Raw genomic sequence first — 26,659 nt, 5'->3', positions numbered from 1 at the left:
TTTTCTAAAATCAGGACAGTAAATAAAGAACAGCACCCTGAAAACAGACATGAAACAATCAGGCCAGTTAACATCCCCAACAAAGGATTCCCCCAGGCAGGAATCAGCCAGGCTTTGAAGCTGCAAGGTTTTTCAATGCTAATCAAGGTGATTAGTTGCAGCATTCAAACTTGCCTGCAACAGACAAGAGTTCTTTCTCCCACCCTGGACCTTCCACAGATATATAAAGCTCACTGACCTAGTTTCAAACATACCTCACAACCACTGAGGATGCCTGCCATAGATGTGGGTGAAATGCCAGGAGAGAATGCTTCGGGAACATACAGCCTAGAAAACCCACAGCAACCCAGTCCACTATACTTATTTACTTAGGCGATCCCTCGTTGTTAGAGTATGATGGCCTACCAAGTGTAGAGTCCTGGTGGTTGACATGTAGATGACTATGGAGCCCTATTCTTGACCTGCATGTTCTTCCACAGTGAGGGCATCGGTTTCCAGGTGGAAGGAGATCCCAGTCAGCGTTAGCTTGACGGGCCTTCCTCTTGGCACATTTCTTCCTTTCTCCCTCCATTCGTGCCTAATCAAATTCTAGGCACCTGCTGGTCACAGCTGACTTCCAGTTAGAGCATGCAAAGGCCAGAGCTTCCCAGTTGTCAGTGTCTATGCCACTGTTTTTAAGGTTAGTTTTAAACCAATTTTTAAATCTCTCTTCCTATCCAGCAACATGTCCATTTTCTGTTCTTGAGTTGAGAGTATAGTAACTGCTTTGGCCAGTCCAGTGGAGTTGGTGGCAGATGCTGGTGATCTTTGCTTCTTCTTTCACTGACATTTGTCCGCCTGTCTTCCCAAGAGAGTTGCAGGATTTTTCAGAGGCAACACTGATGGAATCATTCCAGGAGTTGAATTTGATGTCTGTAGACAATTCATGTTCAGCAGGCATGTAGCTGGGTTGGAAGTACAATAGCTTTGTAAACAAGCACCTTGGTATCCCTACGGATGTCCCGATCCTCAAATACTCTCTGCTTCATTCAGAAGAATGCTGCACTAGCAGAGTTTAGATGGTGTTGTATTGCAGTGTCAATGTTGACTTTTGTGGAGAGGCGGCTGCCAAAGTAGAAGAAATTATTTTCAACATTTTCTAACGTTACACCATTAAGCTGTATTTCTGGCATTGCAGAAGGTTTGGCTCATGACTGCTGGAAGAGCACTTTGGTTTTCTCCATGTTCAATGAGAGGCTGTGCTCTCCTATATGGCAGCATGGGAACTATAACTAAATTAAACTAAAAACAAAACACTGAAATTATAGGAAAGGGAATTCTTCTGTGCCATGCTTTAGGGCAGGCATGGGCAAACGTCGGCCCTCCAGGTGTTTTGGACTTCAACTCCTACAATTCCTAACAGCCGTTAGCTTGTACAAACAATGCCTGCTTTAGGGTGTTGTTTGCCTTGGATCTGTCATACAATCCACTGCATTGAATTATATGCAGTGTAGTCCAAGCCTTTGAAGCTATTCTTATACAAACAATCTCAAAATACTAGATCGGTGAACTTGGATTTATTTATCGTTTTAGAAGCAAACAAAGGTTACAGTTGTAATGTATTTAAAAACACAAGCAAAGTTAAAAACGTGCAATTATACTAAATGTCTTTTGACCAATAGCTGGCCACTTGGAGCGCCTCTGGTGTTGCTATAAGAAGGGCCTGTCCGTTCCTGGAAGGTGTAGGATACAAAAATAGGCTCACACTGCTGGTCGCAATGGAAAACTTTATTGAATCCGCCTTGCCAAGATGACTGCAAAAGCTTTTACTGACCCTCTTCCGCTTTTCCCCTCAGTATATTGGGTTGTTGCCTCCCCCTCCTCCTTCTCCATCCACCCCTCCCTTTTCTTTTGTCCTTTCCCACGTTTGAAGACCAGACCCTGTCATAAATCAGCCTATCCCGCCAAATGGTCTCCTTCCTCTGTCCTCTTGTAGTCAGGTTGCGAAAAGAACAGCTTTGAGGATGCTGTTCTTTATTGCACCCTGACAGGGCCTCCATTGTGCAGGTGGCAGGGCTTAGACTGCATTGTAATAGGTGGTCTTGTGGTTTGCTCTTATCCACACTCGCATGTCGTGGACTCCACTTCGTAGCTCCATTGCTTAAGGTTGGCTCTGCATCTCGTGGTGCCAGAATGCAGTCTATTCAGCATCTTCCAAGTTGCCCAGTTGTCTGTGTGTCCAGAAGGGGAGTCTCTCATTTGGTATCAGCCATGGCTTGAGGTTCTGGGTTTTAGCCTGTCACTTTTGGACTATTGCTTGTTGAAGTGAACTTGGATGAAAATATATGAAGCGGGATTGAGCAACCCATGCGTAAACATCTTTGTCTTGACCCCAATATATTTATAAAATATTAGCCATGCAACAGAAGTGAAAAATCAAGTTATCCTAATTGATGCAAATGCCTATTCACAGATTTCCAAACTGACCCTTCTCATAATTTAAGCAGGAGCTCCTCCTCCTTGTCCAAGGAAGCGGCACCGTCTCCTTCCCACACTTTTGACTCTGAGTGCCCTTCATCACAGCCCTATATCCCAGAATATCAAGGCAGAAAATCACACAATATTTGCTTTGAACTGGGTTATCTGAGGCCCCTTCCATATCTGAACCCCCCCCCCCCACATTATCTGCTTTGTACTGGAATATATGGCAATGTGGACTTAGAGCCCTTTCATACAGCCCTATATCCCAGAAAACCCCACAATATCTGCTTTAAACTGGAACATATAGCAGCGTGGTCTCAAATAACCCAGTTTAAAGCAGATATTGTGGAATGTTCTGCCTTGATATTCTGGGATATAGGGCTGTGTGGAAGGGCCCTAAATCCACATTGCCATATATTCCAGTTCAAAGCAAATAATGTGGGATTTTATTCAGTTGTGTGGAAGAGGCCTGAGAGGAGCAAGAAGGTCTGGTTCTTCTAAAAGAAACCCGCTCAAAACGGCACCACCCAATCAGACAGAGCGGTCTTCCTGAGCGACGGCTGCCTCCGCCAATAGGAGCGTCCTCTGGGATAAACAAAGGCACGTGGAGGCGACAGTGGGCGGGACGGATTAATCCGTCAGGTTTAGAGAGGCAGCAGTGAAGTCGACTTGGCCCTCTTTTTCCAGTTGGTGGGCGGGCGAGATGCCCAATGGGAAGCGTGCATTGGCTGGAGTTGGCCAATGGCTGCGTGGGGCGGGATTGGTCTGTGGGATATAAAGAGTGCCGAGAAAGTTCAGTCTGTCTTGAAACAGCAGTGGCGGCATTGTTGTTGGTGTTGTCGTTCATCTTTCGCTTCCATGGAGGATTCGGACTCGCTTTGGAGTCCATGGGCAAGCCGTTTCTATTGGCTGGGGGTGGCGGTCGTCGCCTTCTGGGTCTTCCTGCTGCTCCGCTACGTGCGGTACATCTTCCGCCTATGGATCATAGGGAACCCGGGGGCGGTGGGCCCACACCTGGGCGCCTGGGCAGGTGAGTCGCGCTCTCGCTCGCTCCGGGGCCTTCCGCGCCTCGCAGCCCCCCTCCTGTGGGCCTCCTTCCTCAGCCCCCGCTGCCTTGATTCCTGGCCTTTTGTGGAAGCACAGCAAGAGCTGCTCTTCCTCAGAAAGAGCTTCTCCTCTTCATCCACGGTCTCCCCTTTCTCCCTTGTGTGAGAGATCCCATTCATGAGACCTCTCCTTCACCAATGGAATCGGATGGGGATCAATGGAGGTATGGGTTCAAGGTTACTTAGGGCCCCATCTACACTGTCCTGGAGGCGCGGTGTCGTAATGGGTTAAACCAGGCATGGACAAACTTTCTAACTTGGGGGGCGCATGCCTGGCTGGACCAGCGTGGAAGGGAGGGGGTTCTCACCAACCCCCTCCCTGCCCTTTCCTCCCCTTCCTCTTCTTTTTTGAAGGCAGAAAGTGAAAAAAAGACGGGACATGTCTGGATCTCAAAAGAGTTGGTCTTGGTCAGGATGAGATGGTGGATGGGAGAGAAAAAGTGTATCCACGAGACCTCGTATTGCCTACTCCTGATACAGAAACCTAGAGCTGGAAGAGACCTCCAAGGGCCATCCAGTCCAACCCTCTGCCATGCAGGAGGGCACAATCAAAGCGCTCCCAATAGACGGCCTCTGTGGAAAAGCCTCCAGAGAAAGAGACTCCACCACACTCCCAGTCAGCCTGGGCCACTCTACAATGACTCTTACTCTTAGGACGTTCTTTCTAATCTTTTCAATCCAATCTCATTCCCTGCCATTTGAACCCATTGCTTCCTTGTCTCTAGAGCAGCAGAAAGTTAGTTTCCCCCTTCCCTCCCTCCCTCCTCTTCAGTGGGACACCCTTTGAAATCTTGAAACATGGTTCTCATGTTCCCTCTGGGACTTCTCTTCTCCCAGCTGAACATCCCCCCAGGAAAAAGAGAAGGAAGATAATAACAACAGTAATAATAAACTTTATTTGTACAGTATACCACCCTATCTCCCCGAAGGGACTCAGGGCGGTTTCCAACGTGTAAGACAAACATTCAATTGCCAGAAAAAAACCATACAGACAATAAACAAAACAGACACAGTCAACAATATAACACAACATAACTACCTTGTTAAAACACACTAAAAGTAGAATACTAAAAAAAAAACCATCTCATTTTAGCTCCATCAGTAAAAGGTTCAATAAACCAATGGCCAGGATTAGAGGATGAACGTGGATAAGGGTGGAAGGCAGGAAGAGTGGAGGGGAGGGAGGGAGGAGAGAGAGAGAGAGAAGGAAGGAAAGACAAAAGCAAAGGAAGGAGAAAGAGACAGAAGGAGGGAGGAAGGAAAGAGGGAAGAAAGGAAGGATAGGATGGTGAGAGAGAGGAGGGGCCAAGGGGCCACATTTGCCTGCCAGGCCTGGGTTAAACCCTTGTGATGGCTGAACTGCTGATCTGAAGTTCAGTGGTTTGAATCCACGAGACAGGGTGAGCTCCCTTCTGTCAGCCCCAGCTTCCCATGCAGGGACATGAGAGAAGCCTCCTACAGGATGGTAACACATCTGGGCATCCTCTGGGCAATAGATGGCCGATTCTCTCACACCAGAAGCGACTTGCAGTATATTCTCAATTTGCTTCTGACACGATAGAAAAAAAAACCTACACTGCCATGTAATGCAGTGTGAACTACATTACGTGGTCAGTGTAGCTCAGGCATGGACAAACTTTGGCCCTCCAGGTGTTTGGGAGTTGAAGTCCAAAACACCTGGAGGGCCAAATTTTGCCCTTGCCTGGTGTACATTGATATAATGCAGACTGAATTGCATCGATCATATGAGTCCACACTGCCATATAATCCAATTCTACCTACATTATAATGGGAGTGTAGATGGCACCTTAGAGAATCGCTTCTCATGGAAGAGAAACTGTGGGCTGAGTCCCGATTTCTGTGAAATGCGTAAAAGGATTAGTACGCTCCTTCATGTCATTTGACATTTCTATATGGATACCCCCACCCTACCCACCCCTCACAACCATTTTGTAATACTTAATCCTTTTTAGAGATGGGAGACAAATCTGAACACAAATAGCACTTATGTTTTAGATTCAACTCATAGACATACCCTGGGAGTAATTTTATACACAATATTTTATTTTAATTTAATAATTTGGTACAATAAATGGAGTTTGTGTACATTGAACCATCAGAAGGCAGAGGTATCAGCATCCCAGCCACCTTTATGAGCCATATTGGCTTTTGGATGTCAAAATTGCAGACAATGGATGTTCAACATGTACCTGAGACACAAGATTTTAAAAAGAAAGTCTTGCCCTTGCTCTGGTGTATGCTTTTGGGTGTACTGTTCTTAATATTGTTGCTAGCTTGTAAATGTCTGATGATAACAACAACACTATATTTCATTTATTACCTACCACCCCAATGGCTCAGGGTAGGGTACAACAAAGTCAAAACATATAAACATAAATATGTACAATTTGTACATACAATAAAATACATAGATAAAAACACGATTATAAAAAAAAATCCCAAACACAGGGTACATATTTAACATACAGCAGCAATAGAATGTAAACCAAAACTCATGGTTGAAAGTTGACTGGGTAGACCTGCTGGAAGAGATAGGTCTTTAATTCTGTTTTAAATCCTGACGGCTTGTTTAGCTGTAAGATCTCTTCTGGCAGGCCATTGCACATTCTTGCAGCAGCCAATGAACTGGTCCTCTGGGTGACGGTTGACAGTCAGCTTCTGGCTGGTTGGAGTAAGCCTCCCCAGAGGACCTCTGTCCTAAGGGACCATGGGAGATGGTGATCCTGTAGATAACCTGGATCCAAACCATGTAGGGCTTTAAAAGTCCAAACCAACACTTTGCACTTTTCCTAGAAAAACCAGGGAGCTCTGACGTGGGCTGGTCCATGAGATCACGAAGAGTTGGAAGTGACTGACTAAATAAACAGCAACAAAATTGTCAGCCAGTGGAGTGACTTTTGTATGGGTGTAATATGCTCACTCCTAGATGTCCCTGTAAGCAATCCGGCTGGTTTTGTACTAATTAGAATTTCCAAACTTGGTATAGAGGTAACCCAATGTACAGCACACTGCAGAAGTCCAATCTTGAGGTTACCAGTGCGTGCACTACCATCTTTAGGTCCTCGGATCCTTTTATTTCTTTTTTACTTGTTATTCCTAAGAAATACTCTGGACATATCCATGAGTGATGTTCTAGACCAAGCATCCTCAAACTGTGGCCCTATAACTGTTTTGGCCTCTTACTACCAGAACCCCTAGCCAGCTTGTTCAATGGTCAGGAATTCTGGGAGTAGTAGATCCAAACAGCTGGAGGGTCACAGTTTGAGTATGCCTGTTCTAGACAGTGAAGTAGACATAATTTGTTTAATGTGCTGTGTTTCTAATCAATGGCAGCAGCACTTGAAATTCCATTCTGAAGTAGGATTTGATAGTCCATTGTAAATTGACTGAAAGAATATAAACATATTTATCTCCATAGTGCTTTTTGAGCATTGAATTATGACTTCTGAGATCGGGATTCAAATCCCCACTTGATCAAGGAAACCCACTAGGTGACCCTTGGCAAGTGATACTCTCTCAGCCCCAAAAGGAGGTGAAGCCAATCCCTCTGCCCTGTGAACAAATCTTGCCAGGAAAACACTGATAAGTTGATCTTAGGGTTTCCATAAATCAAAAACCACTGGAAGACACAACAGCAGCTGCAATCTATTTTTTCAGATTAGATAACTTGTTATATGTCTAAACAGAGCTATATGGGATTAAGCAAAATCTGTAAGCTTTTGGGTATTCTAGAACTCTTTATCAGGTATAAAACTATTGGACTTCTCCTTTAATCCCCTATTTAGGCCAGAGGCTGCAGCTAGATGGTTGGCATTCATTTAGCCGGTGAATTCAGATTGTTAGACTTTTAAATATGTGAAGATCAAGTGATGCATATTGAGATGCAGAAAACAAATGTCTTTGCATGCTGTAATGCGTTGCTAGCTTTAGTTCAAAAATTAGGTGGATGTTGTCATAATGTCAACAGGTATTTAATCATCAATTTAAGATGGTTAGACTTTCAGATATCAGAATATACCAAGTAATGCATAATGGAATGCAGAGACAAATATATCTGCATCCCATTATGCATTATTAATATTAGTACAAAAATTATGCAAAATGTTGCAGTCATAATGCCAACAGACATTTAATCATCATTTTAAGATCGTTAGACTTTCAGATATCCAAATATATCTGAGAAATGTATAGTGGGATGCAAAGACAAATGTCAGTATTAGAAGATGGTATATTTTTCTAAGCATTAATTAATAATGGACACCCTTATTTTAGTCTTTATATATCAGCATGATGTGTGTTTAAGCATGAGAAAGGGGGAGGGGGAGAGGGAGGGAGGTAGGTTTTTTTTCCCAGTTAAGTATCTTGATGGCTTGATGGTTTGGATGCTTCTAGTTCCTCCAGATCTGTTTTCATTGGCAGAATAAAACCTTTCAGGGCTAAGAGATCCCTAAATAAAACTCCTTTTAGTTAGTAAGACTTTCCATCCCTCTTTCACATATTGAGAGTCAGTCATAGTGCACGTTTCTGACATTTGTGGGCAGTCTTTCTTTCTGTTCTTCAGTGGCCTAAATTCAGTGTGAGTCCAGTTCAGAACAACTACATTGAAATAGATGGGATTTAGATAGTCACTACAAACTTAAGTTGTGTTGATTTCAGTGTGCTTCTCCTTGATAATATCCATATTGGATTCAACATGTGCTTTTAAGTGACCTCCTGTGATACTTAATGAACTTCATGTTAGAGTAGTGACTCGTTACTGAGTAACTCACAACTAAATAAAGTACAGGCAGTGACCAAGTTACGAACAAGATAGATTCTGTAGGTTTGTTCTCAATTTGAATTTACTTGTAAGTTGTAACAGGTACATTTTTAAGTGTAACTCCAGCCAAAATACATATTTTAAAGCTTTGGCTAGAATAGAGAAGGATTAACACTGCTGTGGTGATTGTTTTGCTATCTGTGTCCCTGTTCAGAAGATTTCACATCACTTTCTGTTTCTATGATAATTGGATTTTGAAAAATGTGGCTTGTTGTGGAAATAAGGATTGGAGATAAAGCTTCAGTAGAGACACCCTTTCCCCATGATAACTCTTTCAGGAGTGAATTCCCTTCTCAGGGGCTGGTTTCTCTCACTTCCTGCTGTCTCACCCCTGTTCTTAACTATGAGTCATTTGTAAGTTGGACATTTTTTTTTCTTGTTTGATACTACCAAACATTAATTTGTTCTCAGTAGTCTTAAATCCTAATTCAAATCAGAAGAAAGCTGTATTTTCATATGAAGAAGTTTGGAGTCAGTATAATGCTTGAAGAGAACCACTTAGATATAATGGTTGAATCTTACACTAAGACTCCAGGAGACCAGAGTATGAATTCGAATTTGAAAATCCTTGGGTGACCTTGTACAAGTAACACTCTCTTAGAACCAGAGGAAAGCAATGGCAAATCCCCTCTGAAAAAAATTTGAAACCCATGATAGGTTTAGGATCATCGGAAAGTTGCTTCTTGGCTTGATAGTTGTGTAAATCATGTCAGCTATAGTTACTCATTGAAAATTCTGCAAGGTTTATTGTGCATAAAATTGATATAATGTGCTTGTAAATGAGTGCGGCAGGGCTGCATACTTTCACCCTCCCTATTCAACTTGTACGCAGAACACATCATGCGACATGCAGGGCTTGAGGAATCCAAAGCTGGAGTTAAAATTGCTGGAAGAAACATTAACAACCTTAAGTATGCAGGTGATACCACTCTGATGGCTGAAAGCGAGGAGGAGCTGAGGAGCCTTATCACCAAGTTGAAAGAAGAAAGTGCAAAAGCTGGGTTGCAGTTAAACTTCAAGAAAACCAAGATCATGGCAACTACACCTATTGATAACTGGCAAATAAAGGGAGAAAACGTGTAGGCAGTGACAGACTTTCTATTTCTAGGTGCGAACATCACTGCAGATGCAGACTGCAGTCAGGAAATTAGAAGAAGTTTACTTCTTGGGAGGAGAGCAATGGCCAACCTTAACAAAATAGTGAAGAGCAGAGACATCACACTGGCAACAAAGGTCCGCATAGTCAAAGCAATGGTATTCCCCATAGTAACTTATGGATGCAAGAGCTGGACCATAAGGGAGGCTGAACGAAGGAAGATAGACGCTTTTGAACTCTGGTGCTGGAGGAAAATCCTGAGAGTGCCTTGGACCCCAAGAAGATCCAACCAGTCCATCCTCCAGGAAATAATGCCCAATGGCTGCTCACTGGAGGGAAGGATATTAGAGGCAAGGCTGAAGTATTTTGGCCACATCATGAGGAGACAGGAAAGCTTGGAAAAGATCATGATGCTGGGGAAAATGGAAGGAAAAAGGAAGAGAGGCCGACCAAGGGCAAGATGGATGGACGGTATCTTTGAAGTGACTGGCTTGACCTTGAAGGAACTGGGGGTGGTGACGGCCGACAGGGAGCTCTGGCGTGGACTGGTCCATGAGGTCACGAAGAGTCGGAGATGACTAAATGAGCAGCAGCAAAGTTCTGTTTATTAGTTGAATGTTTAATAGGCTAAAGCAAATTACAATCAACAAAAGACATGGGGAGGAACCACATTCTCCCCTCCACACACATACACACCCTTTAGAAAGCAACTTTTCGAAAGTCATCATTGTGTTAAAAACCTATAAAATCTTAACACAATATGAAATCTTTCTGGTCGGTAACTCCTCTTTTCTTTTCTCTTTTGCTTTCTACAGTTGTGACAGGAGCTACTAGTGGAATTGGAAAGGCCTATGCAGAAGAGGTAAGGTATCATTTAGTTAATTTTTCCTTCGTTGTCTCTGTGAATCACACAAATGTGTTATCATTCACCTGCACAGAACAGAACACTATTCAGAACTCTCGAGTTTTTTGGTAACATTTTGGTGATAATTCCATCCACTCTCCATGTGCTTTGTGTGAGCAGGTCCTGTTTTGCCACAGCAGCAGCAGTTAGGAACTTTGAGCATTTCTGCTTTTTGATTTGATACCGTTTGTTAGACTGTTCTCTGCCTTTCTCCTTATAATCATAGAGTTGGAAGAGACCTCGTGGGCCATCCAGTCCAACCTCCTGCCAAGAAGCAGGAAAATTGCATTCAAAAAACCCCCGACAGATGATCATCTAGCCTTTGCTTGACCTAGTTTGTTTGACCTCTTTTTCACCTACCAATAGTTGCCTCTGTCTGACTGTTTCACTACTCCATATTTTTTGACTCCCCAACCTCAACTTGTATCCTTTTCTTACTATTTTGTCTAGGTGTCATGGCCTCCACTGCTTTCTTCAAGGAATATTGGGGTGTGGGGAAAAAATCTCCAACAACAGTGGCTACACCTAATGCCTTCTCTGTCTGGGTGAATCTTGTGGTTCAGTCAGGGCATCAACACCTATCCTCTTGTTATAATTGGTGTCTCTACCTTAAATATTGTTGGTTTATCTAGCAATAAAGTGGTGTGAAATATCCAAGCCAGGAAGGCGATACAACTGCCTGTGTAATAACCTCCCAAGAGACCCTTAACACTGGGTCGTGCAGTTGGTTCTGGAGATGGATCACAGGTCCATAAGAAACATAAGGCAGGAACACAGAGAAAAGTACCCCTTCCCCACTGTCTCTATGGTATGTGTATGGGGGCCAAATCAGGGATAAAGTCAATCCGTACTTTGAGAGAAAGAGAACAGAAGGGTCATTTTGGTCCTCAAACAAGAGGCTCGCATTCTAGAAAACCACCAGATACATCTGTCGAAGCATGTGGCAGATTTTACTGGGAAGATGGTAGCAAATTCAATGGCTATGTGTTGCCATGCCTGGCTCTGCTCCTCGGGATTATCCTTCTTGGCTTGCTCAGTGATTAAGAATATGCCCTTTGATGAAGCTGGTCTCTTCCCTGTTCAAATCAACTGCTGCCTCGAACATATGCACAAGTTGATTTTGACTACCACTGTCTTTTACGTGAGCAAACAGAATGGCATACAATCCACCAATCTGTTCTATCTCATTATAAACATCTGGAATTAGTGCATTAGTTGCCAAGATTATGCCAACGGTGGTTCACCTCCTTGGGGATAACAACACATTGGCTGATGCTCTCAATTTGATGTCCCATTAATGCCACAAATGGTAACTATACCCAGACTCCCTACTGCCAGTGTTTTGACACTGGGGCACATCATCAGTGGACCTGTTTACAACCCCCGTCAAAAATTAGTGCAAACTTTTCTACTGAAGTCACAATGACAATGTTGCAAATTCTGTGGGGATCATTCCTCTACAGCTGGAAGGGCTTCCTAGTCTGCATGTCCCAATCCCCCCCCCCCCCCACTTCATTAATTACAAAGGTTCTGGCCAAGATTCAGCAGGATGAAGCCAGATATGTACTAATTGGTTTTTTGTGGCTGAGACATCTGTGATTTGCCACACATTTCTTGCTCTTCTGAGTGAGTAGGAGAAAGGCTCTCTCCCCAAGCTCTATATCAGGCCTGCACAATTTGGCCCTTGTAAAGGGCCAATATGAAAACAAAAACACTTCAGCAGACCACTCCTCCCTGCCTGCCTGCTTGATGAGAAAGGCAGGCAGTGAAAGGGCCCAGTCCCATCCACATGCCACAGGAAAGCCTTTTTCAGGTTGCATCCAGCCCACAATGTGCAGGCTTGCTCTATATAATTAAACAAATACAATGCTTCCACAGTGTTGTAACTGATTGTCTTGAATCTCTCTCACTATTTCTTTTTTTCAGTTAGCTAAGCGTGGAATGAAGGTGGTTCTTATCAGCAGATCTCAGGAAAAACTGGATCGGGTTGCCATTGAGATATGTGAGTACTCTTTCCCATGAGTATATGCAGAAGTAAGTGTAAATTCATTTAACACTTTAAACCATGGGCAGGGAAGATTCAAACTGTGAAGATGTTTGGGATGGCAGTGATCACAAGACTCAGCCAGTGTGGCCAGGGAGTTTACCCACGCCTCCCCATACTAATGCATTGTACTCATGAAAAGTGACTTGAGTCCATCCCATGGTGCAGGGGGACTTCCTGTCTATGCCTGTCATGCTTCATCAGTTAATAGTCAGAAATATTCATTAAAAAGGGAGTGGGGAGAAGATGATCTTAGATTGTCTCAGGAGCTCAAGGTCATGATAATTTTTTAAAAAAGTAAGATATAGTGCTACTTTAGGAGATCGCTAATTTTCTTTGCCTTTAATGTTAAGAGTTTGATTTTTCACAATGTCGAAGTTAGACACATTTTTAAAAGGGAAGAGGGTGGGAAATCCACTTACTTGTGGTATAAGGATGAAAACATATGGTAATCGGTAAACCAGTAAATTTAGATGACATGTGATAAGTTAAGAAAAACAAAAAGATAAAGGTAAACGTTTTCCCCTGATGTTAAGTCCAGTCGTGACCGACTCTGGGGGTTGGTGCTCATCTCCATTTCTAAGTCGAAGAGCCAGCGTTGTCCGTAGACACCTCAAAGGTCATGTGGCCGGCATGACTGCATGGAGCGCTGTTAACAGAAAAACAGAACGTAGTAATTTACAATGCTATAGGACTAAACACCACACTTAGATGATGCTACCCTGTACACCTGGAGGCCTGAAGTTTGCCCATGCCTGTTCTAGAGGGTTGAGTTTTCACCATTCCAAACTTAAATATGAATGGAGCGCATTCCAAACTAATACTGTTCTTTGTAGTGGTAATAACCAAATCACAGCCTCAAACTAATGCTGATTGTTCTTTGTAGTGGTAATAACCAAATCACAGCCTCAAACTAATGCTAATTGTTCTTTGTAGTGGTAATAACCAAATCACAGCCACAGTATCTGCTTAGAACTGGATTATCTTGAGTCCACACTGCCATATAATCCAGTTCAGTGTGGATTTTAAACAGCTGTGTAGAAGGAGCCTCGTATAATCCAGTTCTAAGTAGATAATATAAGATTATATAATATAAGATTATAAATATAATGTGTAATAATGTGGTATAATAATACATAACAATATAATCTATATTACCCCATGGTAATAATGCATAAGATCACTTTTACTAGCAGGCTTATGTTTGGCCTTTGGGAAAATGTTTTTAATCTGTTTTATTGCATTTATGTGTTTTAACTGTTTTATCATTTGAAATGTTATATTTATTATTTGTATGTATAATGCGGCATTGAATTTTGCCATAGTCTGTAAGCCGCTCAGAGTTCCCTTCAGGGTGAGAAGAGCGGGGTATAAACATAGCAAATAAATAAATAAAGAAAACCAGGACAGTAAATAAAGAGCAACACTCTGAAAGCAGGGAAATTGAGAATTCCAGAAAGGAAACAATCAGGGCCAGCTAACACCTCCCAAGAAACTATTCTTCCAGAAAGGAATCTGAGAAGGAAGAGAAGTAGTGTGCATTACCAAAGTCATTATTATTACTAACATTATTAATATTATTATTGTGTTGCTGAGAGCCGTGAAAATGAACACAATCTGGCTCCAAGTATATATAAAAATTACTGTAGTATAATAAAACAGAACAGTACAATCTCTAAAATCAGAACACTAAATAAAGTACAACACTGAAAATAGGGGAATTCCAGACAGGAAACCGTTAGAGCCACCTAACACCTCCCAACAAAGTACAGTAGAGTCTCACTTATCCAACATAAACGGGCTGGACATGACTGGACCTATACATGAGCATATATAATAATGTAAAATCTTTCAGTCTGTTATCTGGAAACATAAAAGTGGAAGTGAGGAAATCTGAAGTAGATGTAGAATTCTGTTAGTGTTACTTCAAACTGTTGATTTTAATGGGGTGATATAGAGGCAGTATAGATAAGGAAATTACCATAGTAGCCAAACTTTCAGTTAAACAATAATATTGAGTTGAAGAGGCATGTGGGGAGTAGGCAAAGTTTGTTGCTAGATATAGTAAGGGAACAGTGACATAGATAGGAAGGTGAATGACTGAGCAGAATTTTTCTGTGACCTGAAGCATGAAGAAAAAGCTTAGTTTTTAATTGCATTATTTCAGAATGTATCTTCCAGTAGCTGGATGATTAATTGAAACTTGGGAAATTTGTTACCCAAAATTACCCAAATAGTATGGCTTTGGATAAGCATCTCACTGTTGGCCAGCATCAATCTGCAAAATGAGAAGTATTCCTTCCCATTCTGTGATGCTTCACAAGTGTCTCTAAAGCTGCGAACTGTTTTGCAAGACTGCAGTACAGTCTCATCTGTACATAAGACTGCAACTTTATGTGGCTTTCTGGACTGGTTTGGATGAAAAACTAAATAATCTGAGGGGTTACTCATTTAAAGCTAGTCTTAATGGCAAATGGCTTCCTAAGAACAATTTTAAATGTCTGTTATGTGATAATGTGTGTTTAGCAGTATTGGATTCTTTACATTGTTGGTTTAGTGTGGAATGCTTAAGTGAAGTAGTTGTCGTAAACACTTTTCTGTTTACTGTAAAATAGAAAAATGTAAGATTTCAAAATTATTTTATATAATAAAAGTGCATATACTATAGGAGCATTATTTTCTTTATTTTTCTACAATATTTCCATGTGTTTTACTTGTTTCTTTTTTTAATTGAAATATTATCAAGATGTTTACTTATCCTTTGTGGTTGTGCTTCATTACAGGGGCAAAATATAAAGTAGAAACAAAGACTATTGCTGCTGACTTTAAAGACCCAGAAACTATTTACAGTAATATAGAAGCAGGTCTGGAAGGCCTTGAGATTGGTGTCTTAGGTTTGTATATTTTTATTCCTAAATCCTTACAATTTTGTTCTGAAAAATTATTTCCCCAAAGAGTAGATAAAATTAAGCATTTTAGTAGCATCACCTGTTTTTGGAATGATGTTCAAAATCTTGCAGCCTAACAGAAACTTCAGAAGTGGAAAAATTATACTGTTATTAAGTGTAGTTTATTCTGCAAAAAGGATATTGTGCCCTTTGAGGATTAGAAATATATTATGATGTCTTTGCTGTAGTTTGCTTGATAATTTAAAGACAGCCAATGGTCAAAGTGAGAAAGCAGTAGAAAGTTTAAGAAAGCCAGATATGAAGCAACCCATTGTGGTGTAGTGGTTTCAGTGCTGGAGTGAGCTGCCAATCCCTCTTCAATGATGGAAACTCACAGGTCACTTTGGGGACACACTTTTGACTTAGAGCAAGGCACTGGCAAACACATTCTAAAGAAATCTAACCCAAAGCAACCTGTGATAGGTTCACCCTAAGATTGTCATGAGCTGGAAATCGCTTGAAGGCACACAAGCAGAAATTCAAAAGGAATTATAAAATAATTACCTCTATAATTATTCTATCACTATTATTCAACTTTTTTCTTCCATGCTTCTAAGAAGTTCATGGTTCATGGAATTGAACTTCAATGCAGACCAGTAAACGTTGTCTTCCATTTTTGTTTCTTTGCCCCTTAACTGCTTGTATAATTGATAAAATATGGTTGATATATGTATGTTTCTCTGTTTAGTTTACTCTTCCGGGATTTTTTCTCTTCCTGGTCTGACATAATTTACCATATCAAGTGGGTCAAATCCTTCTGTTAGAAACCTTATTGGAGGACTTTTGTCACGAAAGGAGAGAATTTCCCTTCAATTGTCTGGTATCATTTATTCAGAGTCATATTAAATAGATGTCTTCTGATACAGATAAAACAATCTATTGTATCTTGCTTCTTCTGGAATACACAATAAGAAGGAGGGAGAGCTGTATAACATTTAAGAAGAATTTCAGTGCGCTCACAGTGTGTGTTTATTGGGTACATAGATGAGTTTCTCCCTTTGGGAGCCAAACGTTTTTACACTTTGATGAGGAAAATGGGTAACCTGTGTCTTCTTAAGTGTATATGTCATAACTAACATGTTGCATTGAAATCAAAAGTGACAGTGCTGAAGGAAAGCAAGTAAGTTAGAGAAATTAATCAATTAGAAGATGGTATATAAAATATAAATGGACTTACACTTATGTTTCCCTGATCACTGAATTGTCTATTCCTGTCCTTTCACAAGTTCCCTCCTAGAAGGAGAGTCTTGCTTGTACTAACTGTAATAGTCAGTTTCGCCATATTCCCTTGTTTTCTCTGATTCATTTTATTGAGGTGACAGGGGTTTTTTTGTACCTAACAAAATGTGTGAGATACTGGTTATTGCAGTGGAGTGGAACTGACATCATTAAGATAATTAATAAATGTCCTATGTTTGTGATGGAGTGCTTGGAGTATAAGATTCAAACTTAAATCATTCCTGGGTTACCTTTAAGTGAGGCAGCATTGAAATACAATTTATTAGCTATTTTGTGCACAACCTAAGTTCTACTTGTGTTGCAGTGATAAACCTGGCAAATTAGGAGAAGAAAGTAAAAACATTATCCAGAAGTGAAGCCAAGTTAAAGAAAGTCTACTATTACTTCATTTTGGCAGGCAAACACAGTGATTCCATAATGGTACAAATTAAAATCCAATTCCTTGATTCCTAGATGATGTGTTGTGTTAAGTAAGCAAATCGTATTTCTGAATTCAGGCACTAAATTTCAGTTGTACTTATTTTTGCTTGTTGGAATACAACTTAAAATTGCAAATGTAGTGAAGAAAGATACCCATTTTCATCATGAGAAAAAAAAGTTCCTGCCCATTTTGAGAAACGTGCATAGAACCCAAAGATTGCTATTTGTGATGCTTAAAAAAGAACAAAGCATGTATTGTGAGGAATATTAAAAGCATGTACTCATAAATTTCCAATTTTTCCTTTAAAATGGATGGAAGCCAATATGGGATCCTTTTGTTTTTGCCCCTTAAAATAAATAGCCATGAATTCTATGCATATGCCCCTTCTATATATGGTATTATTTCATATAGTTTGTATTGGTTAATAAGTTATACTATATATAAAAAAATTAAAACTTTGTTTAAAAAGGATAAATAGATCAGCAGTGAGAAGCCATCAACATATATATTTCAAAAAAACATATCAAACATTCAAATCAAAATTGATTCAGAGTTGGTGTTTTAATGTCATACACTTAAAAGTTGAAAAGATTATGAGGTCCACAGAAGATGACTGCTTACTTATACTTAATAAAACTTACTATACTAAAACTTAAGTTTCCAAAATCATGTGAGTATGGCCTAAATTTATATTGTGCTGGTGTTACAGTGCAATGGAATGTCAGAGTTAAAGTGATAATTGTGGTTTCATCATCTCAGGATCATTAGCTATGTTTGTTATATTAAGAAATAATTGTGCTATATTTGCTTTCCAGTTTAGAAGTGGTTTCATAATTAAAATGCTAAGTAACTCAAGTGTTAAACAGTTAACAGACCTTAGGAGTTATCAATATAAGACTTAAATGGCATAAAGCTGAGGAAAAAAGGGAAGATAGTGTTATGCACATTTGAATTTTGTAATGTCACACTTCAGTAATCATATTCAAATAAAATGTTTGTTTCAGTTAATAATGTGGGCATTGCATATTCTTATCCTGAGCGCTTCCTTGATGTCCCAGAATTAGATAAAGTAAGTATTTTTCCCTTTCTACATTTGTTATGTTCAAGTATATGTTTACAACAGTGTAAAGAATCGGGACTTAGGGCTACTGTGCTGATTTTGGAATACAGAAAATTTCCAGCTTTGAATATCACTTTGTTCCATATAAACTTATCCTCCTCCCAATATTTTAAAAAAGACACAAGTAAATATGCAATACTTACGCATACACAAATACACATACAACAATTGCATATCAAACTATATAACATGTGTCTTTATTCTAATCACATATAAGTCTAAACTACAAACATATATACATAAATTAGCTGTGCCCGGCCACGCGTTGCTGTGGCTTATGGGAATCATTTGACCAGGTGGAATAGCAGTAAATAGCCTTGCATCCTCAAAGCCTGGCCATTTTCTTCTTATGCAAATCCTTGTTTGGTGACCTTTCTATAGATGACCAACCACTATTATCATCTCAGACATGTATCCTATAGCCACTGTTATTGGGATTCTACCATAAATCCTGCAATTAGAAAATCTCAAGCAGTTAGGGTAACTAAATGAAACATGGCAGCCATCTACTCCCATATTCAATTTAGCATGATTCATTTTTAGTTTATATCAAGAACTTTCAGCATCTTCTTAGAATTCATATAATCTTTCTCTTGCAGCTAATTGACAACATGATAAACATTAATTGTCTATCTGTGTGCAAGGTAAGTGCCATTTCTTTATGGGACAATTTTAGATGACACGGTAGTGTTAACATTTTTACTGATACAAAGTAACATACCTATTGTTGTAGCTAGATCAGTTGATATTGGTGAACTTCAGCTGGCAGAAGCCCTGGTTAGCATAAATAATTGTGAGGGATTCTGGAAATTAAAATTCAGCAGTATTGGCAACCACTGATCCACAGTGTTTTTTTTTCTTTTAAGAATTGTAACTACAGATAAGTGCTTTAGCTATGAGCTATTTGTGCATAGAGTTATTAGGCAAACCTATATTCTCTGACAGCCATGCTCTGTAATTTCAAGTAATGTTGCACTTTCCAGAGAAAAATGGGTGGGATTCTGTTGAAGTTGTTCACACTTCTACTATCAAAAGTGAGGTTCTTCAAAGAGATGCCCTTCCATGAGCCATCAGCTGCTATTCTGCAGTGAATTTCCAGGAAACTAAATATGTTCGTAATATGGCAGGGATATGGTACTGGTCCCTATCACATTTGGGGTGGAGAATCCCAGGCATACAGCATCAGCTTTCCAGTTCTTTCTTAATAAATATATGTCGAGTGATTGGTAGTGAGACAGCACCACTGTCTTTTTGCTTTGGAACTGGAACAAGAAAAATGCTTTTAGAGCCTACAAGAATGGATCTCTATAGAAATCTCCAAGCTATTCCACGCTCTGTGGTTTTCAACTCAGACCATGTGGATCTGTGGGTATAGGTAACTAATACCTCATTGTCATAGATAGGACAGGGCTAATGTCACAGTTACAATATACACCTTCCTAAATGAATAAAGCTGGCCTCCTCCCTCCTCTCCTTCAAAAAAACAACTGAAGACCTATTTATGCTCACTAGCATATGGAGAGGAGGATTAGATAGAGATCACTACCGGACCCCGGCTGAGAACTACCTCGTATATCGTATTTGAACCTTCCTAGTCCACACCAGCCCAATGATCATCATTTGACCACATAACCAACATACACTGTGAAATTTAGTTGGCTGTTGTAAATTAATGTGGATGTTTGTTTGGATTTTAAGTTACTGTATAATTTTGTTTGACTACTTGTAGTTTAATTTATTGATGTTAGGTTTAATTTACTGATGTTAGGCTTTAATTTGATGTTAGGTTTTAATGTTATTTTTATATGTGGGGTTTCCTTGGGATTTTATGTCAGTATTTGTTTGCCTACGAAGGCACTGAATGTTTGCCATTGTATGTTGAAATCCACCCTAGTCCCCTTGGGGAGATAGGGCGGAATACAAATAAAGTTTTTATTATTATTATTATTATTATTATTATTATTATTATTATTATTATTATTATTATTACCTGTGGAGGACCTATTAAATTGATCTGTCCTCAACTGGGCTCAATCAAGTAAATAAAACATCATAAGTCTTGTGTACACAGCTCATGCATCCGGATAAAATACAAATAAAAAAATGAGAAATGGAAATAGAAATATACACAGATAAATGTACAAGAAGTTATTTTAATTGCATAATTGTATACAATTAAAATATTTCAAACTTATTTATTAAAAACCAAAAAATAAAGATAGGATAGCACACGGATTGTAAGGAGTGGTATCTTTCCTTTAGGCATCACCAGTTACTGGATTTGCTGCAGTTTCTTGGCTCAGCTCAAATTCTGAACTTTTTTGAAAGGGCCAAATCAGGTGTCTCATTGGGTGCATCTAAACCATAGAATAGGTGCAGTTTGACTCCACTTTAAGTGCCATGGCTCAATGCTATGGAATCCTGAGAATTGTAGTTTTTTGTAGCACCTCCTAAAGCTACAACTCCCATGATTTCATAGCATTGAGCCATGGTGTTCAAAGTGAGGTCAAACTGCATTAATTATGTGATGTAGATACATCCTTGGAATGGGTCCAGCTGATGCAGCAAGTACAACCCTGCAATTCTGTGTAATAATCACCTCTTCATGTTGATTTGTCCTGCAGTCCTGTATGCTGGTGCTGCTCTTAGTGGTGATGGCTGAATTACAAGTGCTGACGTGGCTGTCTGATTCACTATATTTGTTTTGTTAAGAAATATTACATAGAAAAAATGCTTCATTCACAAATAAGGGCCTTGTGTTTTTTTTTAAGTATTTTGAATTGAAAAGGGAACAGAGAGAATTTCCTAAGCTTGCTATTTGCTTAGTGCTTACCATTCAGTCACCAGGTTTTTTGTTCCCTTTCCAGATGACACATTTGGTGCTACCTGGCATGGTGAAAAGGTGAGTCACACAGTCATCATTTATAGGAGGGAATCCTTTCTTAGAAAAAATCATTACTATGATTGATCAGTCTGCCTTCTATGTTTTTGCAGTGGGGTTATAGTTTTGGGTTCATGAATTATCCAGTAGTGGAAACCTATTGCCACTTGATTCCCTTTTTGTTTTCACTGATATGATTTTTTTTTAAAAAAAAAGGAGTTAAAAAGCCAGTCTTTCTCATTATCTAAACTGAACAACCTGCTATTCTGTAGGGAGTGCCTACAATTCTTGGGATGTTCCTGGGAATGACCCTCTTAAAGCTATTGCTGAGAAACAGTGGAAGCAAAATTGACATGGAATAAAGAATATAGTCATATGATAGTTGGAAGAAACAGGGTGAGCATAAGTATTATGGTACTGTAGTTGTTGATAGTTATTTAAGGGTGAGGATCCAAAAAGCTTCAAAACTCCTTTTTGCCTGTATTGTGTATAATGATTTTTTTCCTGAGCCAAACTTGAGTTCTGTAGTAAGTGTGATTTCTGCTGTTTCTGGTAGTTGGTTTTCTAATTTTTAATAAATCTTTTTTTAGGTCTAAGGGAGTCATAGTGAATATGTCATCTATTACTGCAATTAACCGGTGCCCATTTTTAGCTGTTTATTCAGCAACCAAGGTATACATATAACTTTTTAGTATTTAATGTGTTCAAATTTTGCTACAGATCTAATTAAAAGTTGTAACAAAGTCATTTCTGAAATGCATTCCTGTACACTTTTAAAAGTAAGGCAAGGTTTTATATGTGGGGGGAAATCACCATGGGGCATGCGCCTCTCTAGTGAAGAAGGGTTTATCTTAGAGCACTATTTTACCCTATCCCTTGTATAACATTCCCATCAAGAGAAAGGTTTTGGAGTGGTTTGACTACATTATTAACTTGAAATAATAATTGCTGTCCCAGTTCAGTATGAAAATCCCCCCACATCTTGTTTTGCTTTTATCAAGTACAGGCAGTCCCTGAATTACAAACACCCAAAAGACTCATACTTAAGAACGGGGGTGAGACAACAGGAAGTGACAGAAATCTACCCCTTGGGAGGAAAATTAACTCTTGAAACAGTTATCATGGGGAAAAGTTATCTCCCCTGAAGCTTTATCATCAATCCTTATTTCCACAACAAGCCAAAATTTTCAAAATCCAATGATCACAGGGACAGATAGTGAGGTCAAACTGTGGTTCATCCCCGGAAATGTTTATTACAATTTGCCATTATGTGTCAACAAGGTTATAGTCTCTTAACATTGATGTTCTCTGAAGTTGAGTGTTACATGTCTAAGGAATTCTAGTCCATGCAATTTTGAGCTACGATATTTTCTAGAAATCTCCCCTCTCTGCAACTTTTCCATTTCAGGCTGATAAAAATGGGGACATACTAAATTATAAATGTGTTTAATATACAATGATTTTTTAAAAAAACAAGAATACACTCCTGGAAGATACAGAACATTTCATAGAGATGAACATCTTGACTGACGATGACATGCCAGCACACATCTGTCATTTTAGTTTGGAAGAGAACTTAATCTCCCCAAAGGCTTACCTGTGTAGGATGTGGGATTTGGTTTTTTAACTAATAAACATTACTGTTCTGCATATACTGAATTCATAACATGTTTATCCTCTTGCATATCTTTAGGCTTTTATAAATTTCTTCAGTCTCTGTCTCAGTATAGAATACAAAGAGAAGGGTATCATTGTGCAAGTGAGTATAACTGTTTTGTATTGGAATCATGTATTGTGGTGTCATTAACTTGGCAACATAGATTGCTATAACTTTAAATATAGCAGCTTACTCTTGGTATCATTCCTAAATGAAGTTTGGGGGCAGCTAGACATAAACAGGGTGTTTTCATTTCTCATTTACTTTTCACGGAAAGTCTAATCATCATCATCACCATCACCATCATAATTTGATTTGTCTCTCCTCATGGCTCCAAGTTAGGTACTTCATAGTTAAAATGCACAGGTAAAACACAAGGCTATCAAATACATAGAACTAAAATTAAACCACCAATACTAATAAAATATAAATTTAAAATTCATAGTTAGAATTGAGTGGGTAGGCCTGTCAATGTAGAATACAAAGAGAAGGGTATCATTGGGCAAGCGAGTAGAATTGTCTTCTATTGGAACCACTTACTGAGGTGGTGTTATTAATTTGGTAACATAGATTGTAATAACTCCAAAAAGAGTCTCTTACACTTGGGACCATTCCCAAATGAAGTCTGGAGGCAGCGACTATAAACAGGGTACAGTAGAGTCCCACTTATCCAACATAAACGGGCCGGCAGAATGTTGGATAAGCGAATATGTTGTATAATAAGGAGGGATTAAGGAAAAGCCTATTAAACATCAAATTAGGTTATGATTTTTACAAATTAAGCACCAAAACATCATGTTATACAACAAATTTGACAGAAAAAGTAGTTCAATACGCAGTAATGCTATGTAGTAATTACTGTATTTACAAATTTAGTACCAAAATATCACGATGTATTGAAAACATTGACTACAAAAATGTGTTGGATAATCTAGAATGTTGAATAAGTGAGTGTTGGATAAGAGACTCTACTGTATTTACTCTCCTTGTGGCTTTTTCATGGAATGTCCTCCTGATGTAAAGGATATTCTTTCACTGTGAACAGATTACTTATTAGTTCAGTAGTGATCTTTGAGCCATTGGTTTATGGTCCCTGACAAATTTCCATGGAAGAAACAAACCCAATGGACAAAAATTTAGTGCCAATCCTTGGTATAATGGAAATTAATAACTGCTGGTACCCACGGCCACCACCACACATATCATCAGATACTCTGAGAAGTACCATACTAGACTACATTTTATTATTTCTCTCCAAGAATCAGCGATGCTGATATTCAAGCTCTACCATCATTATCTGGAGCTTTAGCAATTTAGATACACAAGTATGCATGATATATGAAGCTGTAAGCAAATTCTCTTTACACTACAGTGAAGATCCTGTACACATGTTGGAATATGGTGGCAGGATCTTCAGTCATTTGGTAATTTTCAATAAATTATATATATAGATCTAACAAATATAAATACTACATAAGCAATTGATTAAAATGGTTTTTGTTTTCATCTGACACTTCATTATTTATTAGTCTGCTTCTTTTATCTACAGTGCAAACTTCCTGCTATCTTTGTTTTGTCATTTGTCTATGGTAGAAAATGTTTACCTTTAACTCTAACCAAACAAGTGCTGCTAATAGACATAAGTTTCCCCCTAACATTGTGGTGAAATTAACACAAGTGCCCTATGTACTCATGTATAAGTCTAGAAATAGTTTAAAAAATCCATCCAGAAAACCTGGGTTGACTTATCCATGGGTATCTTAACTTTTATCAAAAAGGAACCATCCACTTCTGTGTGTAGAGTGATAAATGGCAGGAGCTTAATTCATCCTGAGAGAACCTAAAAGAAGTACCAATTCCCTCTACTTTCTCCATTTTTTTAAATGCTTGGGCAGGGAAATGGCAACAGTGACCAGTATTGTCTGGCATCCAGTATTGGTGCTTCCTGCTCTCTGTGTAATGACCCTCAACTTATCACTGGAGCATATTAAATAGATAATTTTGGCCCTAAACCCTGCCCTCAATTTATGCTCGAAGTCAACATATACGCAAGTATCTGCAGTAATATACTTTAAAAAATGTAAATGTGGATTATTTTAATGAGGAAAGGCCACTGTATATAAATATTTTGTTTAGTCATAATATTTATCACAATATTTGTTTTAATGAGATTTTTACATTTTCAGAGTCTTGCGCCAGAATTGGTGTTTACAAAAATGGTAAACCTTCCTAATCCAAACCTTTTTAGACCTACACCTGAACGGTATGTAAAATATGCCATCAACACAGTTGGTCTTGAGTATGAAACTGCCGGATACCCATTGCATGAACTTTCGGTATGTATTTTTTTAATATCCATGGTTTTATTGTATAGGTAAAGGTAAAGGTTTCCCCTGAAGTTAAGTCCAGTCATGTCCAACTCTGGGGGTTGATGCTCATCTCCATTTCTAAGTCAAAGAGGCGGCACTGTCCATAGATACCTCCAAGATCATGTGGCCGGCATGACTGCATGGAGCGCCGTTACCTTCCCGCTGGAGCGGTACCTATTGATCTACTCACATTTGCATGTTTTCGAACTGCTAGGTTAGCAGAAGCAGAGGCTAACAGCGGGCGCTCATTCCGCTCCCCGGATTCGAACCTGCAACCTTTTGGTCCGCAAGTTCAGCAGCTCAGCGCTTTAACACACTACGCCACTGAAGGCCCTTTTTATTGTATATTCTACCATAAAAATGTAGACTAAGAGTTGTAAGAGTAGTTAGCAATCTGTAAGCATCTACAGTGATCTAGTTAACGTTGTTTACTTGGACTTCCCCAGGAGTGTAGACCAAGGCTTCATGTGCACTATAAAATTAATGTATTTTGACATAACTTTAACTGCCATGGCTCAGTGTAAGGGAATCATGAGGTATGCAGTTTAGTGAGGCAGGAGTCATCTTTGGCAAAGAAGACTCAAAATTTCATGAATCTACAATTCCTGTGATTCCATAGTACTGAGCTATGGTAGTTAAATTGGTGTTAAACTTTATTAATACTACAATTTCGATGCATTCCCATTAAAAATCCGTTTTATGAGATAAGAGGTAAAATCTGAACTACTTGTTTGGAATAGACAGTAGGAATAGTCAAAATGTGAATGAAGCAATAGTGAGCTGCAGAGTCTTCAAGGGTCTGTATTTGTGGAGCATGTTTCCAAAAAGTACCAAATCCCTCCAAAATGAAAAAAAAAACATGTTCTAGGTGGCAGCACATCATTGGCTAGGAGTACATTATGTACAGATGAATATCAAAATACATCAAATCACTTTAGTGCAGGGCTTGGAAATCTACATTTTATAGCAAATGAATGTAGATTTTTTTTCAATTCCAGTAAATTTTGTTCAGATGGATTTGGTACCTTTTGGAAACAAAGTCCACATCTGTATTCATTTGTTCATGAATGACCTAGATTAGGGTGGGGATGAGGCAGCAAAATTTGCTGACTACTTTAAATTATTTAGGATAATCATCATCATCATCATTTAATTACTTATTAATCGCCCTCCATCCAAGGCAATTTACAAGCTAAATTGTAAAGGATAAAAACACATACATACAAATATTGATAAAATTAACATAAATCAAAAGCTCTAGTAAAAAGCCAGGTCTTAAGTGCTAGGGTAGAAGGCCCTAACTCACGCATGGCTCTCATATAGGGCGGCAAGGCATTCCATAAGGCAGGGGCAGAAATAGAAAAAGCTCTGTGTCTGGTCCTTTCCAAGTGCACTTCTCTAGGACCCGGTATATAAAGTAAGTTGCGTTGGGATGGTCGTTGCGACCTCTAATGACGGGAGAAGGAGAGACGGTCCCTAAGGTACGATGGGCCCTGGCCGTAAAGAATTTTAAAGATCAGAACTAGCATCTTATATAGACCACGGTAATCAATTGGAAGCCAATGCAAATGCTG

General features: G+C 39.3%; 1 protein-coding gene across 1 annotated transcript in view; it reads left to right on the top strand.

Annotated features, from left to right (window-relative positions):
* The first annotated feature begins 3,257 nt into the window (after positions 1-3,257).
* The window catches only part of LOC103277978 (very-long-chain 3-oxoacyl-CoA reductase), a 30,973-nt gene continuing 7,571 nt past the window's right edge, over positions 3,258-26,659 (top strand). Inside the window, exons 1-10 of the mRNA XM_008105423.3 lie at positions 3,258-3,490; positions 10,318-10,364; positions 12,333-12,408; positions 15,234-15,344; positions 18,063-18,127; positions 18,778-18,822; positions 21,046-21,080; positions 21,650-21,731; positions 22,753-22,818; positions 24,903-25,052. Coding sequence (XP_008103630.2) covers positions 3,319-3,490; positions 10,318-10,364; positions 12,333-12,408; positions 15,234-15,344; positions 18,063-18,127; positions 18,778-18,822; positions 21,046-21,080; positions 21,650-21,731; positions 22,753-22,818; positions 24,903-25,052 — 849 coding nt within the window. The 5' untranslated portion in view covers positions 3,258-3,318. The remainder of the gene's footprint in view (positions 3,491-10,317; positions 10,365-12,332; positions 12,409-15,233; positions 15,345-18,062; positions 18,128-18,777; positions 18,823-21,045; positions 21,081-21,649; positions 21,732-22,752; positions 22,819-24,902; positions 25,053-26,659) is intronic.

The sequence above is a fragment of the Anolis carolinensis genome, chromosome 1, assembly GCF_035594765.1.
Source record: "Anolis carolinensis isolate JA03-04 chromosome 1, rAnoCar3.1.pri, whole genome shotgun sequence".
Taxonomy (NCBI): Eukaryota; Metazoa; Chordata; class Lepidosauria; order Squamata; family Dactyloidae; genus Anolis; species Anolis carolinensis.
Note: the sequence above shows the minus strand (reverse complement) of the source record. Positions and strands in the feature narration are given on the sequence as shown.